At 42.3% G+C, this 15,997-nt stretch overlaps 1 protein-coding gene across 6 annotated transcripts in view; it reads left to right on the top strand.

Moving 5' to 3' along the window:
* Positions 1-15,997, top strand: part of Ankrd44 (ankyrin repeat domain 44) — a 268,251-nt gene that overhangs the window by 185,261 nt on the left and 66,993 nt on the right. For 3 of the 6 annotated variants that reach the window (XM_060368368.1, XM_060368365.1, XM_060368369.1), the window contains exons 11-16: positions 2,104-2,186; positions 3,341-3,404; positions 5,455-5,523; positions 7,885-8,025; positions 9,599-9,679; positions 12,511-12,622. In XM_060368368.1, the coding sequence (XP_060224351.1) occupies positions 2,104-2,186; positions 3,341-3,404; positions 5,455-5,523; positions 7,885-8,025; positions 9,599-9,679; positions 12,511-12,622 (550 nt within the window). Of the gene's footprint in view, positions 1-2,103; positions 2,187-3,286; positions 3,405-5,454; positions 5,524-7,884; positions 8,026-9,598; positions 9,680-12,510; positions 12,623-15,997 lie in introns of all 6 variants that reach the window. The other 3 variants (XM_060368366.1, XM_060368364.1, XM_060368367.1) reach the window with 1 other exon arrangement.

The following is a 15,997-nucleotide window of genomic DNA, read 5'->3' as shown; positions in this document are numbered from 1 at the left end:
TCTTAGAGATGCTGGTAATATTTCTCTAATTCATTCTAATTCATGCTTGCTCTGTTGTATATAAAATATATTTGTCATAAAATATATTCTTTACATGCACATATAGGTGTATATGCCTATGCACATTTAGAATTATAAGATATGTGCCATGTATACACACATGTATATAAATATTACCTTTATAATATATTGGTAATATATTTATGTGTATATACATGTATATATATTATTTGTCTTTATAAAATTTATTGTGTATCTATACACATATATATAAATATATATGAATGTATATAGTTTAAAAATTAGGTTCATTCAGGAAATTGTGAGAAATGCAGTCTTGATTCAGACGCATCTCTTTAGAAATAAAAATATCATAGAAGTTATTCTGTACTTTTTATATATTCTATGCCCTCTTTACATTCTCTTCTAAAAGTCTAAAAATATTTAATCATGTATTTTTGCCTTAACCCTCCTCAAACAAATCAAATTATTGCTTGCTAATCCCATTAGTAAATTTCATTAGTTAGGGTCATATCATAACGTACTCTTAAAAAAATAGTGTTTCTATTAAAGCAAATGCAAATGATATAAATAGTAGCATAAACAGGAAACCTCCTCCCCTCCTCTGACTCCTACTTTCCATGAACATCAAGATGATCATTTATGCAATTGTTTTTTAGGATCTTGTAATGGGGGGTGGATAAGTGATGAGAGAGGAGATTACAAGCAGCTCTCCTCCACATGATGTTGCCCGGAAGACTGGAAAATTGCATCTCTTGATGGATGCCAGCTATTGTCTACCCTGGGCCAGAGATCTCCATATAATAGAAAGGAAAACTAACAGAAAATTGAAAAAAACACCAACCAACAGAAACCAGAAAGTGAGGCTCATTGCTGACACTTTCATTTTGCAAAACACCAAAGACTGAACTATTTGTGGCTATGCATTTACTTTCGTACATTCACACACTTAATAAGTGATAACTCTTGGGATAGAAAAATACAGTATTTATAACCCAAGTCTAACAAATTCAAATGATGGGTGTCTCTTTATGAGGCATGAAATCTGAAAATGGACCACCTTGTGTCTGAGAATCAACTTGGGTAGTTAATGCTGCAGGGCTAGTGTGAAGGACTGAAAAACTGTAAGTGTATTACTTGATTTAAGTGAGAGGTTACACGAAATGTTATGGGTACACAGCAGCCGCAGATGATGCTGTTGCCTACGAAGTAAGTTCAGCTCACGGCTTTAGGTCTTGGGCAGAGAAAGGTGGGGGGAGGGGCTCAGAGGAGCACCACTTGGCTTCCCACCCTTCCAGGAGGGTCCTGAGGATGGGCTCTCAAGTCAGGCTTAAAGCCTTCTCTAGATTGTTTTTGGAATACTTTTTAGGGCAAAGCATGCTAGGTTTATGAAATCTGCGCTCAGTGTTTACTGCTCCTGTGTCTAGGGGCTGGTAGAGTGATGTGGGTTAGTGCACACCGGCATAGTCCATTAGGAAGATAGGCTTTTGCCAAACAAAAGGCAAATAGCTACTTTTATCTAAGTTTATTTTTAATAATACAGCAGCTATTAGCAAAACATGGGTGTGTATTAGGCCAACAGTAAATACTTACTGAATCAAGGAATAAAACAGGTTGCTGTCCCCACTTGAGGGTTCTCTCGCTCAGCACTATTAGCTCTGGCACTAAGCATGGTATCTTAGGTTCACAAAATGTTGAGCACATAAGTGAGCAAGGGAATGAATGGATGAATAAACAAGATGTCTAACAGCTAAGCCAAAAGAAACAATAGGGTAATACAAGTTTAACTCTTCATATGAAGGAGATTCTTTTATTAAATCTGTGTCTACTTACACATGCATGCAGTATATATGTACACAGATACACATACACACATCCCTGTGGTTATGGGCTTTTAATTGCTTTAGGACCAGGTCATCTTATTTTAAGGCAGAAAATGGCTGTGTAATTCCTTACTGGATGGAAAAATGACAAAATTCCTTCAGGGATCCTTGTAGGCGTCTCCAGCCAAGGACTGGCAGCGGGGTGATTGTGCTGTGCATTTTGGGATCTCTGACCGTGAGTGGTTGTTGTTCTCCTCAGGTGTGGAATCCATAGCATGTTTCCCCTCCATTTAGCTGCCCTAAATGCCCACTCTGACTGCTGCAGGAAGTTGTTACTATCCGGTAAGTGAATCCACGCCAGCAATCAGGCCTCGTGTGTCCTGTCTGTGAGCCAGATGGCTTTAGGTGTGTGAGCTCAGCGGCTGGCTGTGCTTGGCCATTGCCTTACCTTGGCAGAGTGAGGTGGTTCCATAGCCTGCCTGCAAGAGACAGCTCCGGGCAGTCCCTGAAGTCAACGCTGTCTGGATGCCAGCGTTTCTGTGTCAAATGACAGTCCTTTTTCAGTGGTCTAGAGTTGGGTGGGAGGAGCAGCCAGAGCTTACAGAGGGGAACCTTAAGTCATAGAAGAAAAAAAAAATCTTTGAGGTTTAAATTGATGACTTAATATTTAATATTTTTCAACAAAAGAAAATGACCCAATCTTCAACATTTCAGTGGTAGAAAATATCATGTTATTGTCCAACTCCATGTGCATCTAAACATTATCAAGGCAGACCCACTTCCAAGAAGGTTTAATTTTTCTATTTTTAATGTGGGGCTGTCTGGAACCAGAGATCCTCTCTGTTTTCCAGCTTTGCCAGTCTTTCTTATCTCTGCTTCTGCCCAACTCCTTATCTTAAGAAGTTCCTGGGCTTTCCAAAGTGGTAGAAGCCTGCAGGGCGAAGATTGTTTATGAATTAAATCATTAGCTACCTGAGAGGCGTATTTCTTCCTCTAAGTACTTTACCTATGGTGGATTCAGTTTTCACTGCTTTTGGCATGCTTAAAAAAATAATCCCTGCTTGAAAGCATGTTTTCCACGCCATTGACCCCCGGGAAGGTTGGGATACCCTTAAAGGAATTTCTACCCCTGCCTGTTAGGATTACTCCTCTGCCTTCCATGTTTCTCGTATGTTCTGTTTGCCTGTCCATTGGCCTACTTATCTCAAATTGGTTTCATAAATTTCTATCCTGGGATTGAAAAACGGGGCTGCAGTTCACCGAGGGCTGAATGCAAAAAAATAAATCCTTCTTGACTTCGTGGTGCTTCCTATAAAATTGCCAAGCTTGAGCAGTTACCATTTGTTTCCATGACAACCTCTTTCTGACTACAATTGCTTGCCTTCTGGTTTTCCTACTAACTGATTTTTCTGTCTCTGCAATGTTTCTTGTGGTTTAACTAGGACAAAAGTATAGCATAGTGTCCTTGTTTAGTAATGAGCACGTGCTGTCTGCAGGCTTTGAAATAGACACCCCAGATACGTTTGGAAGAACGTGCCTTCACGCTGCTGCTGCAGGAGGGTGAGTACTTCTGAGTGCTGGTTATTTCGTGACGTGATGACTTCATACATCTTAATTGACATAAACTGCCTGTGAACCAAAGGCAATTTCCTCAGTAAATGGGGTCACCATCACTTCTACCAAATATCAAGTGTCACTAGCTTCATTTCCACATCACTCAGATTTCAGTTTTTCCACAGGAAAGCAGTCCATCCTCATGGTGCATAAGGCTTGAATTGTTATCTTTTCCCAGCTCCCACTGGCTGGGCGATGTCAGGCTACACAACATGACTCCTACTCAGCATCAGAAATTAATTTGAACGTTGTTCTCAAGTTTTCCCTTCTTTGTCACCAGTTGCTGGGTGGTGACTAAGAGGATAAAAGATTGAATCAGTTTATACTCATTTATAGACACTTTGTGGTATATAAGAAATTAGTTTTGAAATTTTTAGAACGATTAAACATGAACAAAGGCCAAGGAAATCCTAAAGATAGGCAAGAGCGATTTAATCCTTGCCTCTTCCCTTGTAGCAAAGGGTGTTTTTCCATCAGCTTTTTTTCTTTTTCACATATCAATGGTTAGATGAAAGCTCTGATCAATATAGTGTTGGTGTATGACCACATATTGACAGAACATAGTGCCTCTTGTATGACCTTGTAGTGGGAAGGTGCTGGTTCTTAATCAGTTTTCTAGCACTCAAGGAAGTCTCCATTTATCATGTGTGCTACCAAGGACATTACCTATTTATCCGAGGTGAAGGAACCATGAGACTGTAAAACTCCTTCTTTACATGGGTCCCTTTTGGAATCATAAACTAAGCCTTGCACAGAATTACTGCACCTTCTACTATATGTGCTGCTGAAGCGAACACAGATTACTGTATTTTTTGTTTTTTATTTTTATTTTTTTATTTCAATGTATTTGCTTCATATCCCAGCTGTACCCCCTTCCTCGTCCCCTTCCATTCCTACCCTCCAAATTACTGTATTTTTTTTAAAGAGACCCCCTCCCCCAAGCCCCAGTCCCCAAACCAAATGAGATTCAGGAACCACACAGGTTGAATCCACCTATGCTTTTGGTCCTTTTCCATCCATCATCCAGTAAGAGACAGGTGCTGCACATTAGTTGTACCGATGCGCCTTTTAAAATTCATGCATTCTGTGACTCTTACCTCTAGTTCTCAGAGAAAAAGTGGCTATGAAGGGTACGCATAGAATTCGAGAGGCCTGCTCAGGCTTATCATTAATAACATCATTTTTCTTACTTACGTTATAATAAAACAAAACATTCTGAACCACTTCTTAGCATTTCGGGTTCAGAATGATGATGGATAGCTACGCCCACATTTTAAATAATACCAGAGCTCCCCAGAAAGTGGCAGCGCACCACGCTGGGCTTATGCTTGAAACGATGATTAAAATGAAGATTAGCTGCATGCCCTTCAACAGGAAAATTCACTCCAGTGGGTCCTGTTCTCTCTGCGGGGGGTGATTTATTGCTCTTGTGAATGACAAAGCTGGCTGGAATGATCGCTGTGCTCCATTACATCATTCTCAGTGTTGGTCCAGCATATTTATTTACCTGCAGGGAATGCAACTGTCTTTTTTTTTTTTTTTTTGATTGGGGAATATCGAGTTGAGAATGGTTATTGTGCTGTGGTGAAAGGTTGAGCTCAGCCTCTTTGCCTCATTGTTTAAAGGCGGCATGGAGTTATTAGAGGCTGAAAGTAGTTTCATAAACTCCTGTCGTTTTGAAAAAGAATTTTAGGATAAATGATGAGGCTATCACCAGAGGACTTAATCATATAATAATCATTAAATTCCTTAGTCATTGGGTTGAAAATGTTCCATGAAGCCCCTTCATTTGTTGACTTATTAGTTTGGAGAAAGGAATTTAGATCCTTACAATGTGACATGCCTGGACTATATCCAGGTTATTTCTTGTTAGCGAAATTTCAGCCCTGAGGCTATCGTTTCATCTGATCCTGTACTCTGCCAAAAGCACCTCTTTCTGGAGGTACCTTAGTAATTAACCCTGACCATGCTAATTATGTTTTCCCTGTCTTTCTAGCAATGTAGAATGTATAAAACTCCTGCAGAGCAGTGGAGCAGATTTTCACAAAAAGGACAAATGTGGGAGGTATGTAGTCAGGCTAACCTGCCGCCCCGAGGGCCCAGATGAGAGTGGGGAATAGTCCATCGAGAAGTCCTGTCATTGACATGGTCACAATGGGACAGCTGGGGTGGCTCCACCCCCAGAAGGCACCCTTCCTTGTAGGGAAACACAGAAAAAGCTGATGGGAGTCATGAGTTAAGGGCCCTCTAGGTTCTGCTTTTGAAAATATGACCTGCCCTGTGCTTTAGAAAAATAGTGGAACAGACCAGCTTAGCACATCAAACTCAATATATGGACTGGAGAGTTGGCTCAGCCATTAAGGGCTTGTGCTGCTTTTGCAGAGGAGTGGAGTTCAGATCATAGCTCCCAAGCCTGGTGGCTCCTAACTGCCTATAGGTCCAGCTCCAGAGATCCAATGCTGCCTTCTGGAACCCCCCCTCTCTCCCAGCAGACACACACACACACAGACAGACACACAAATAAAAATGTTTAAATATGGTCAAAATATCTACAGCATTTGTTTTCTGTATTGGGCATTTCGTCTTGAGATAAATTTTAAGACATTTGAAATATTAACTGAACATAAACCACCACTGGGCCATAGGACTTTTCTTCCCTTCATAAACCCTTGTATAGCTAAACTAGTCATGATGCTTGCTGGTTCATGGGTACCTAGACACACACACACTCTCTCTGTTATATATCAAGTAACAACATATGACTCAGTGCTTAGCTACGTTCACCATAGTGGTCCCATGTATCTTAAATGTGTATTAGGCTATATTTCTAGTTTTTAGTCATACAGTGACAAAATCACCTAATGCTACATTTTTTAAAAAAATATATAACATGCTTTTGAGACATGACTATGTGTATGCAACACATAAACACATGAGTCTACACAGGTGTGACTATACCCATCCTTTTCCCTCTAGCAATTTCCAAAGTGTCCTTGAACTCACAGTCCACCTGCTTCAGCCTTCCCAGTGTCAGGATTACAGGCATGTGTCCCCACATCTAGCTTTCTCCTTATCCTTAAGCCCTGTCAGAGCGCCTGATACCTAGTCATTTTCCTTCCAAATAATTAAAACAAAGCGATCCAAGATGTAAATTATTATAATTTCATAATCATAATTCTTCCTTTTGGACTGAAGAAAAAAAAATCAGTTAGTAAAAGAGCCCTAAGTTGTCTACAAAATGAAAAAAAAATGCTTGAAAACTAATAAATAATTCCTGAGCTAAAGTTACTTTATTTTTAGCATTCTGTTTGGTTATTATTCCTGGGATAGTGGCTAGTCACACCAGAAAAAAAACCTGCCAAATAATTGGAAACTAAAAATAAGTAATATAAATTACTTCATAGTTCTCAGACAAAGAAGCTTGCTTCTGGAATAGAAAGGGTGAATAGATAGGCAGGAAAAAATACACATGAGGCGAGATGGCCATGAATTAAGGTGACATGTGAGCGCGATCTAGCGACCCTTGCCATCTGGTTCGCAGTCAGTAACGGGTTCATACTGTGCAGAGGTGAGAGAGATGCTCTGTAGAAGAAATTGACACAGCTTGGGAAAGCCCTCAATTCCAAGCCGAGAGACCAAGCTTCTGTCAGTGTGGGGAAGCTGATGATTTTAGAATGGGATTGTCATAGGTGGGGATTGGTCCTTTGGAAACTCAACCAGAAGCTGGGTGAGGTGACACATGCTTGCAATCAAAGCACTGGGGAGGCAGAGACAGGTGGTGAGTTCAAGACCAGCCTGGTCTACAACTCGAGTCTAGGACAGCCAAGGCTACACAGAGAAACCCTGTCTTGAAAAAGCAAGCAAGCAGGCAAACAAACATAATGCCCCCCCCCAAAAAAAAAAAACCCAAACAGACAAAAAGAAAACCAGAAACTAGATAGAAGCTTGATTAGAGTTAAGGATGGTCCATAAAAACAAACCAACAACCAAAGCTAGCATACTCTTAACTAACGCAGAATGATGCGTTTCACTGTGACGTTTTCATACGTGCATATAATACAGACTTTGTATTCATGCACTCGGTTGCCTTCTCACGTCGCCCCTGCCCAATCCTCAATTTTCCCTAGCAGTATCTATGGATGGTCTTAATGAAGATGATCTAGATGATTCTTCATGGGGCAAACTTGCCTCGGACAAGCAATAACATGGACTTAACTGGGCAGGCAGTAGGCGTAGAAAGAAAGGACAGTGCCCCTGTGGTCGGCCGGTCCAGAAGCCGTCTGTGGAGATTGTGCACCTCTCAGCTTCCACACACTGAGAGCTGAAGCAACAATACTCGGGCCAGCGTTTCTGTCAGTGATGAGTCCGATTGCTAGGCCGAGTAAAATGGTAACAATGCTATTAATAAAAACTGTTTGTTTTCCAGGACCCCTTTGCACTACGCAGCTGCGAATTGCCATTTCCACTGTATTAAAGCATTAGTGACCACAGGAGCCAACGTTAATCAAACAGATGACTGGGGACGGACAGCCCTGCACTATGCCGCCGCGTCAGACATGGATAGGAAGTAAAAATAGCCTTGTCTGTGCCTCACCTCGGGGCAGAGCTGCGAGGGGAGGATGGTTATGTTTTCTTCACACTGCCTCCTAGAAACCACAAATGAGGGATCTCTCATTCAGAGTGGAGGTCACCCCTACCCCAGGCTTCCCGCTCTGTCTCTGGGTTTGATTATTTCATGACATTGCACGATTTCTTCTCTTCTCTACCCTTGGGTTAAATGCCAAGTAGAGCTGTCAAGCCCAGGCTTTTCAGTTCTTTGGAAAGCTATTGGAATTTACTTGACACGCACAATGGTAGCCATCATTGCTGCTTGAATGCTCCATCTGCTAATATATATATATACATCCTGTGTAAAGAAATGCCTCCCAAATGCATAATCCCAAGTGCCTTCAAATGCAGCTTTGGGGGGACGAGATTAGACACTGTTCTTCCAACCTGGGCAGCCGCAGAGGAGGAACTTCTTATTCCGAACAGTTACATTCCAACTGTTGAATTCTTTGCTGGCCCCAGTGGTGCATTGGATTCTGGGTTATAATGGCTTCTTTTCTAGAACAGTGACATCTAAACATTTAATGTTAACATATAAATAAGCTAAGCATATGCTCTTCCACTGGGCTATCCCATCAGCCCTTTCAAATATTCAAGATGGTGAACCAAGTGAGAGATACATTTTATATCATGATTCAGTACGCATGTTCACATGTATGTCCGTACATGAGAAATTAAAATCTCATAAACCAGGTTTACATTTATTGTATGTGATACATTATATTTTCTATGTCATTTTGGCAATTTCGAACTAATTGATTTTACTCAGTAATAGGTTGTGATCCAGTGTTTAAAAATTTGCATAAAGGGCCAGGTATGGCGGCACATACTTAGAATCTTGTCAGGGTGAGCAGGGGGATTAGGAACTCAAGTTCATCCTCTGATACATAGTTTGGGGATAGCCTGGGCTACATGAGATTCTGTCTCAAAAAATAAACAGCAACTCTAAACACACACACGCACACATTCACACACTCACAGCTGGGGAGGTATCCCAGTTGGTAAAATGTTTCCTTGCATACATGAGGTCTGAGTTTAATATCCAGAACCCACATCAGAGTACCCAGACATGGTTTAGTAGTTAAGAGTGTTTGCTGCTCTTTCAGAAGACCCCAGTTCAATTGTCTCACAGTCACCTGTAATCCTAGCTCCGAGGGATCTCACCCACGTGATAGCATCTCACACATGTGGCATTCACTCACACAGACACACAGATACACATAAATAAAAAAGAAATCTTAAAAAAAAATTCCAGGTATGGCGAAAGCTTGGTGACCAGGCGGTCTAGGCTCCTCGACGAGCAACACTGCCTCCGGTCTTCATCGCACGTAGCTAGGGAGAAGTTTTAGGAAGCTGATGTACTCAGTTGGATTCCTTGGGAGGAAGCAGATTTTCTAGATAGCCTCGGAGAGAAACAATGCATGTCCCTTTTGGGTTGGGATAAAAATCACTGAAAGATAATTGTGCAAAACCTATCAACAATTTTTAATTAAAAATTAATTGTGATTTTTTTTATATCTTATGCTGAGCAGTAAGATGGTCTTAGGAAACGCCCATGACAATACTGAAGAACTTGAAAGAACGAGGGAAATGAAGGAAAAAGATGCTGCACTGTAAGTTTCCTCGGAGTGTAAGAATGGAGCGCCATATTCTTTCATCCTGCCTTCCTACCGGGGGTTTCATTTGGGATCCTGAGAAAGGGGTCGGATAAATATGTCTTTAACATGCCCATCCTACTGTTCTTGTATGTGGAACTCTGTACAATTACAAGCTTGCGTTGACTACCGTTGTGATTGGCCAGCAGCCTTGGGTCTTAAATATTATTTCTAACTCTGTCTTGTATCATATGCCATCGGGACATGTTAAGCCTCTACTTGGGACCTTAGGTTCTACTTTGATAACCCTGGGATAATTATTATCAGATTCTATAAATAAAGGCCTTTAGACCTTGGTGTGAAATCCCCTCAGGCCCCTGACCTACAGATACCCTCCTGCTTCTTGTAAACAGCTACCCCTGACCAGTTTTACCAAACCTGACCCAGCCTGACTTCAGACTGACTTCAGACTGGCTTCACTGTTGCTGCAAAAAGGTCTGGAGCCCCTGCCATCACCCAGGGGCATCAATGCAGGGACACTCCTTTATAGTCTAGTCGTAAACAAATCAGAGATCTGTGGCCAGTGGTGAGCCTGGCACTTAGTGCGATAATGCGATAACTCTGGATAAGGGAACAACAAGTGAGTCCGTTTGTCTGCTTTGTGCCCACTCCCCAGGGGATACAGTGCCCCAAGAGTCTACAGACTTGTGTTCCAGGGTGTGTTCATTTTCTTCTCAAGTTGCCAGAGGTCTGAGTTTCTGTGCCCGTATGCTTGTGCTCACTCTAAGGCCTCTACACTACCCCCTCTGCTCTCCTCCTCATGTTGCTGGGTCTAGGCTGTTATAGATGAGGATAGCCCTGGTGCAGGTTGTAGGACATAACTGAGAATTTCTGGGGCAGGGACAAACACTGTTGTGAATTGCAGCTGAGTTGAATTTCAGGCTTGCCCCATGACAGCCCAGAGTCAATGGTGAGGAAGAGAGCATGAGAGGAGAGAACGGGCCAGGAACGGCAGCCCTGAGCTCCTTCCTGCAAAGTGAGGCCTTCCCCTCTGCCTATACCAGCAACCTGTAGTTCTTTTGATTTTTGCATGTCAAGTAGACAAACTACTAGTTAGCCCTGGAGAGAGGAAAAAGAAGCCGTAGAAGCTGAACACTGAATTTGTTTTTCCTTTGGAGCTATGTGGAGAATGCCCAAATCCCACAGTGCTTCTGCTGCTGTATCCATATAGATGTCGTCTAGTTTAGCAATGTTCTGGACTAAATAATTCTCTGGGGGGAATTCTTGATTTTTTTCCAAATTATAAATTTATCATGTCAAATGATTTTCTTTTTGCAATACATTCAATCCATGGAGTTGTATGTCCTGATGAATGATGAATGAAAGACCTACATTCAGTTTACAATGAGTCATGAACAGGATCCTCTCTACAGACATTTAATTACCCAAATATAAAAGTATTTCCCTTTTAAGGTATGAAAGACCAAAGATAGCATGATAGTAGGACTTTAATTAGAGTTTGATTTATTTTGGAGCATTTTATAGATTGGGTTTACACAACATATCTTTCTCCAGTTTTGTAGAAATAAAGAAGCAGTTTGTCTTTTTAATCCCTTTGGCCTTAACCCAAATGGTAGGTAAATGTAACATCAGAGTTTATGAATAAACTACAGAAAGCTTCCACGGGCAATCTTATTTAATGGGGAGGCTTCTACTTAGACTCTTAAAACCCTGAGCGCTACCGATGGCTGGTGGCTCATCCTAGAAATCCCAGAACTTGGAAAGTAGAGGGAGGAGGATTAGAAGTACAAAGTCATTCTCAGCTACGTAATGAGTTTGAGGCCTGCCTGGGCTACATGAGACCCAGTTTCAAAAGGCCAAATTAACAAGTCTTGATTAGAGTAGGAAACTGAATCAGCGTGGACTTGTCTCATGGTGATGGAAATGGCCCTGCGACAAGCTAGTGAGGTTATTGCCTCTGTAAAGCCAAGATTGGTTTTCTGTGCATGTGCTGGTGTTCTAGAGCCTGAGGCTCTTCGGTGAAGGTTGCACCAAACTTCTCCTCCTGCCAACTGTGTCCAGACATTGCAAACACAAGTTTGTCACTGCAGAACGTTTTAAGTCAGCTCTCGTTTGCATTGGGCACATTCGAAGTTATCCTCGGCTGCATGTAGACGAGGGGCCACAGCTGGACATGCTTGCAGCCCATGGTGGCACTTTTTTCAGAAAAATTACAGCTATGCCAGAAAAGGCTTTTGAAGTTCATAATTTTGTGTAGTCTATATTCCTGATGGTCCGGCCTAAGTTTCTTCTCCCAAGTGTAGTCACTGAATGAGTTCTTCATGCTTTTTTAAGTGGTTGGCCATTCTTTTCTTTTTATGATTCTGTCTACTCTCGGGTTCCTTTCTTCTTAATTTGTTTTGAAATTCCAGTTTTTAACAACCTAATCTTCATCTCCAATGGTGATGTCAGAATTAATCCCTTCTCTATTGGGTTTTCCTAGCTGCCGTGACCTGACCACTCCTTTATTACATTTGAGACTTGTGAACACAGAGGTTGTAATCTTACTATTGAAGGTATATTCTCTACCTTAGGATAAGAAGAGGGAAAGACACCCAACCACCCACTTGTTCTAGTGCTTCCCCTGACTCCCAGAAGCGTTATTTTAATGTGAAATAAAGACAGATAAAGAGAGCATGCGCCCTCCCCCCACCAGCACATATAGCTTTGTGGTAATAGGCTCTTTTACATTCTCAGGGTGCTTCATGGAATGTCCATAATAGAGAGCTTTGCTCTAATTATCCTTCTGGTACAGAGGTGTTTCTGAGACTGCATCTTTATGGTTACAGATGTCTAGAGTTTCTGCTTCAAAATGATGCAAACCCATCCATCCGGGACAAGGAGGGCTACAGTAGCGTCCACTATGCTGCCGCCTATGGCCACAGACAGTGTCTAGAACTGGTGAGTTGTTTTGCCTCCATTTTTTTTTCTAACACAATATTGGCTCCGAACTCTCAACAGCCACCCTCACTGCCTAGTTTAGTCACTACCAGGAATTTCTGGGAAGATGTTTTCTGCTAAGTGAAAAGTTTGTTAGACCTTGCAGGATGTAGATTTCTTTGTTCCTGTCTGTCCTCATCTGACTGGCAGTGGACTCAGCCTCAGTAACCGTGGTGCGAATGTTAGATCCATGTGTAGACACAGCTTTTGTTTTAAAGATAATTAGGATGTGTCGAAAAAGCCGAGTAGCTCTTTCCAGAGGAGAACTTAGTAAAGCAATGCTCACTAACAGTGCTGTATCTTAGTACTCACTGACTTATTCAGTCATTAGGCACAGGGCTTCATTTGGAAGCCATCCCATGTATGGAGTAGAAAGAAAGAAATGGGCAAAGACCAAGAACAGAATTTTAACTGAAAAGGAAAGAAAGAACGAACGAAAGAAAGAAAGAACGAGAGATATAGAAAGATCAAATGATTAAGCGATACTGGGGGTGGGGATGTTGAAATCTGAATTCTTCTCTTGGTGATGGTCATGAGACACAATACTCCAGTGTCCATAGTGACTTGAAACATGGAGGGGGATGTGAGCTCAGGTGTAAAACAGTCAGGAGTGATGGGGATTGTGGCAAATAGAGAGCGCTTCTGCAAAGGAAGGCCCAGCGGGTTGGAAGACCAGGAAGGAAAGGGTTGCTAGAAATTGTGTGTGTGTGAGTGTGAGTGCGTGTGCACATATGTGACATGCGTATGTCACAGCACACACGAAGGGCAGAGGACAACTTTGTGGAGTCAGATCTCTCTCATTTTATTTACATGAGTTCATATTGAACTCAGATCACTGGCTTGATCAGCAAGCAATCCACCCACCGAGCCATCTAGCCAGACCTAAAATCTGACATTTTAATGTAAGATTCCTGTTTTAAAATCTTCCTGGGGAGGCTGAGGGGAAAGCTCAATAAAAGCTATATCCAGCAGGTCACAATTTGCTACTTTCTTGACACCGCTCTTGGCTTAGCTTCATGAGGATACTTGAATGTTCCCAACCCACTGTCTTTGTGGGCTGATGACTGGTGCCATTTTCTTTACTGCCCTTGAATATGTTTATATGCCTGTGTGGTGGTTTAAATGAAAATGGCCTGATAGGCCCATAGAAACTGGAGGTGTGGCCTTGTTGGAGGAGGTGTGGCCTTGTTGGAGGAGGTGTGGCCTTGTTGGAGGAGGTGTGTCTCTGGGAGGTGGACTTTGAGGGCTTACCTGGTCAAGCCAGGCCCAGTGTCTTACTCCTTGTTGCCTGCCTATCTGGATGTAGAAATCTCAGCTCCCTCTCCAGCACCATGTCTGCCTGCGTGCTGCCATGCTTCCCTCCATGATGACAATGGACTAAGCCTCTGAAACTGTAAGCCAGCCCCAATGAAATGTTTCCTTAGAAGAGTTGCCGGGCATGTTGTCTCTTCACAGCCACAGAAGTCCTAACTAAGACAGCCTGTATACCCAACATTTGGGAGGTAGACGCAACGGGATCTTAAGTTTGAAGACAGCCTAGGCTCAAATTTTATCCTGTAAAGAAGTTGTGCCGGGCACGATGGCACACACCTTTAATCAAGCACTTGGGAGGCAGAGGCAGGTGGGCTCTGAATTAGAGGCCAGCCTAGTCAATACAGCAAATTCCATTCCAGCCAGGGTTACATAGTGAGATCATGCCTCAATCAATCAATCAACCAATCAACTCACCCTACTTGCATTTCTAGTTTCCCATGTTATTCCTCTGAATAAACACGCAGTGGCTACTGTACTTTGTTTGCTAAGAAAGACACGAGGTAGGGAGCCAGTAAGCTAGAGTATCAGAACCTACACAGAACTAACCAGACTGTGCTCTTTTGCTGTCCTTCAGTTGCTTCTGCCCATGGGTCAGTCTTATTAGAGTTCTTCTACTATGGAGCATGGGGAAATCCATATAAAGTCACCCAGTTTGGAAACAAAAACAGGATTTTTCTTGTTTTTCTTGTTTCTCACTGCACGGTTGGTGAATTACATTTACCGTCACCATTCTTGAATTCAATATCATCTTCTCTGGGGTTCTTATAAGTACTGAAGAGTTTGTAGGTAGCAGTTTTCTGATTATTATTATTGTTTGTTTGTTTTCCTCCCCTAGTTCCTTTTCAGCTACTATGGCTGCATACATAATAAATCACCCAAAAAGTTAGTGGCTAAAACCAGTAGTAGTGGTGCTCTGACTTATTGTTGTGGTGAGCTAGGACTTCTGGAATGACTGCGCTGAGTAGGTCTAGCAATGTATCTGAAGAGGTCACATGCTGGGCTAAGGACTAAGAGCTTTCTCTCCATGGCATCACTGAGCTAGAAGGTGCAAACTGATAAGCTCCCTAAGACATGTATTAGCCCTGTGTGTTCATGGTATTTCTTTTCTTCCACTCTCCTCTCTGTCTTCCTCTCTACCTCTTCTAGTTATCTCTCTACTCTTCCCAAATGGTCCCCTTTATAATTTTGCTGTCTAGCCAGGTTGGCCTCAAACTCTCAATTCTTCTGCCTCTACCTCCTCAGTTCTGGGTTTACAGCTGTAAACCCACTATTCTCTGGGGTTTTCCATGTTGTTCTAGTGTAGCTGGGTGTCTTATGTGGTGACTCAAGATCTGCCGAGGGGGATGAGAGAGAAGAGAAAGGAGGAAGGCTGTCTTAGAAAACCACTTAAAGTTTCTCCTGTGCATCCACTTCTTGAGGTGATGATGAAATACAGTGAGGCAAGGGAAAAACATAAAGTGCCCTCCATAGCAGGTGTAGGAAGCCAGTGATTTCAGAACTCCTGAGCACTGACTGTAATAGAGAACCCCAAGTGGCCAAGGAGCAGCCAAGAATCATGCAGGTTAACGAATCAGTCATGGAGGAATTAACTAGTTTGTCCGAAGTTATGACTGTGGTCTTTGGAAGAACAAGGACTAGTAATGGCACATTTTATGAGTTCTGATTTTAAAGGAGTGGTTATTCAGCAAACTGCACACCGCCTTCCATTACAGATTCTCCCCAAGCCCCAAACACGGAGCTGGTGCTCCGTAGGAACTGGTTAAAATAAGGCAATGTCATCTTTGCCTCTTAACCCCAGCTTTGCAGTGGTTCTTGCTCTAGGCCTATGAGCAAGGATGACTTTGTGCTTAGACCTTATGTACGAAAGGCTCCTTTCAGAGAGTGCACATGTATGAATGTGTGTTTTCACCACTAGGAGAGGCCTTACAGTTGTAATTACCCACTCTGAGCCTGTCTTCTGAAATATACTTAAGACACAGCTGTCTCTAATTGCCTTCCTCCCAGAAAGCCATATGCCATAAT

This window comes from Meriones unguiculatus, chromosome 15 (genome assembly GCF_030254825.1).
Source record: "Meriones unguiculatus strain TT.TT164.6M chromosome 15, Bangor_MerUng_6.1, whole genome shotgun sequence".
Lineage (NCBI taxonomy): Eukaryota > Metazoa > Chordata > Mammalia > Rodentia > Muridae > Meriones > Meriones unguiculatus.
The sequence above is the reverse complement of the archived record's forward strand: the minus strand, read 5'-3'. Positions and strand labels throughout refer to the sequence as shown.